This window comes from Sinocyclocheilus grahami, unplaced genomic scaffold, assembly GCF_001515645.1.
Source record: "Sinocyclocheilus grahami isolate Dianchi unplaced genomic scaffold, SAMN03320097.WGS_v1.1 scaffold5802.1, whole genome shotgun sequence".
NCBI lineage: Eukaryota > Metazoa > Chordata > Actinopteri > Cypriniformes > Cyprinidae > Sinocyclocheilus > Sinocyclocheilus grahami.
In genome coordinates this window covers 8,404-10,299 of record NW_015510391.1, presented here as the reverse complement: position 1 = coordinate 10,299, position 1,896 = coordinate 8,404, and the positions used below count along the sequence as shown (strand labels likewise).

Below are 1,896 nucleotides of genomic sequence, written 5' to 3'. Positions count from 1 at the left end.
ATTTGCCTTTTTTTGAGCTTCCATTGAAAATACCTCTAAACGAAGTCCAACAGAACAAACATTCGCGCATCTCTGAACAACACAAAGTAGTGGTGCTTTCCTTCTAAATGAATCACTGTTTTTGAAAGAATTGACTGACGAATTAAGTGAATAATTCAATTACTTATTAGAATTCACTTGTAGGCACCTACTGGTGAAACAATGTAAAAATGCCTTCGACTAAGGCAAAGAAAAGCAGAGTGATACAGTAAAAAGACTTGTTTGTCTGAACATCAACACTCGAAGATTGGAACTAACAGTGTAATAAACATTTATGATTTTGCATTAGTTCTATATCACTAATAAAATAAGTAAATTTGTGCCATTCACACCTTTGCACTAAAAGTCAGATTTCCTTGCTTCCATCAATGCTGTTAATCTAGGAATGATTAATGCCATGAATCATGCTTAAATTGTGCTGCATAACATGATCACCAGGTATTGCATAAAATTCTGGAGTTCATATTACCTTAAATGCTGCTCCCATTAGGAAAAGATGGACATATTAAATAATAAAACATTCTGAAATTCATGTGAAACTTTTCACACAACTGTGTGACAAATTGTCATGCTAATAATATAATTATTTTCACTAGTGGTATCAGACTTTGGACCCCACTTAGTTATTGAAGGGATTTGTTATAAGCTTGTGTTCATGCCCCATTCTATTAGGTCTTGAATGGAGGTTAAAAAAACAACAGTCATAATTCTCTTCTGAAACAATCCACATGCAGAGGCATGACATATACTCAGTAACTCTAGATAAAGGTCATGGGTGGCACAGGTGTGTTTACGCATGTATTGCAGGGTTTTAAGTCTGCATGGTTTTAATAGGATATAGTTCAAACCAAGGAAAACTGTGTGTAATCTTCATTACACAATCAAAGTTGATGGTTAACTCATGCTCTGACATCTCATGGTCTGTGTTTTGTAGGTAAAAGTTAAAGACACAGCTTTTGACTTGTCATAAATAAAACAGACTGGTTCAAAGTATCCCTGTATGTACCTGGTGTCTCCCGTGTCCTTCTTGAAGGAGAAACCTAACAAAGCGATTTTCTTCCCTGTAACGGTGTTAAACAGGCAGTCAATGATCCGACAGGCAAATCTCTTTCTCTGATATTCGTTCATGTCAATCACCTGAACATAAGGAAGCACAGAGTAAAAGGTTAGACAAAATTAATCAAACTTAATTTCTGATATCAATGAGTTTTCGTATGACAAGTTATCATATGAAAGTTTTTGGTTGGTAAGACTTTTAAATGTTTTTGAAATAAATCTCTTATGTTCACCAAGGATGTATTTATTTGAGCACACCATTAAAAACTGTAATATTGTGAAATATCATTACAATTAAAATAACTGGTTTCTATTTTAGTATATATTAAAATGTTATTTATTCCGATGATGGCCAAGCTGAATTTTCAACAGCCACTTCTCACTTCCCATGTGCATCTCCACACATTCAAACATGCTGTGACATGATCCGTCAACCATTTGATGATTTTACGTGAAGCTAAATCTGACTTGATGCGTCTTTCCACTGAATGATGACTCGCACAAAGCCAACATATCCCATCAAGACTTACTAAATAAGCATTCAAAGTGAAGTTTACCTGTTGCCAGTATGAAGCAACCTCTGGGAGATTCAGTGCCTCACACAGATACACCAAATTCAGCACATCCTTCTGAAAACAACTTCCTCCAAAACCTGATACAGACACAAACACAACTGAAGGCCAACTGAAGCACAACTCACATTTGTTTGCGTGAATCTCATTCTATCATATCATAAACAGCACCAATAATGAGGAATTAAAGGGGTCATATGAGGTTGCTAAAAAGAACATTATTTGGTGT

The 1,896-nt window shown here is 35.3% G+C and overlaps 1 protein-coding gene across 1 annotated transcript in view; it reads right to left on the bottom strand.

Annotated features, from left to right (window-relative positions):
• The window catches only part of LOC107577346 (UDP-glucose 6-dehydrogenase-like), an 11,555-nt gene extending 9,783 nt beyond the window's left edge, over positions 1 to 1,772 (bottom strand). The window contains exons 1-2 of the mRNA XM_016263432.1: positions 1,653 to 1,772; positions 1,046 to 1,176 (exon numbers count right to left, since the gene is read on the bottom strand). Coding sequence (XP_016118918.1) covers positions 1,046 to 1,167 — 122 coding nt within the window. The 5' untranslated portion in view covers positions 1,168 to 1,176; positions 1,653 to 1,772. The remainder of the gene's footprint in view (positions 1 to 1,045; positions 1,177 to 1,652) is intronic.
• Positions 1,773 to 1,896: the final 124 nt, after the last annotated feature.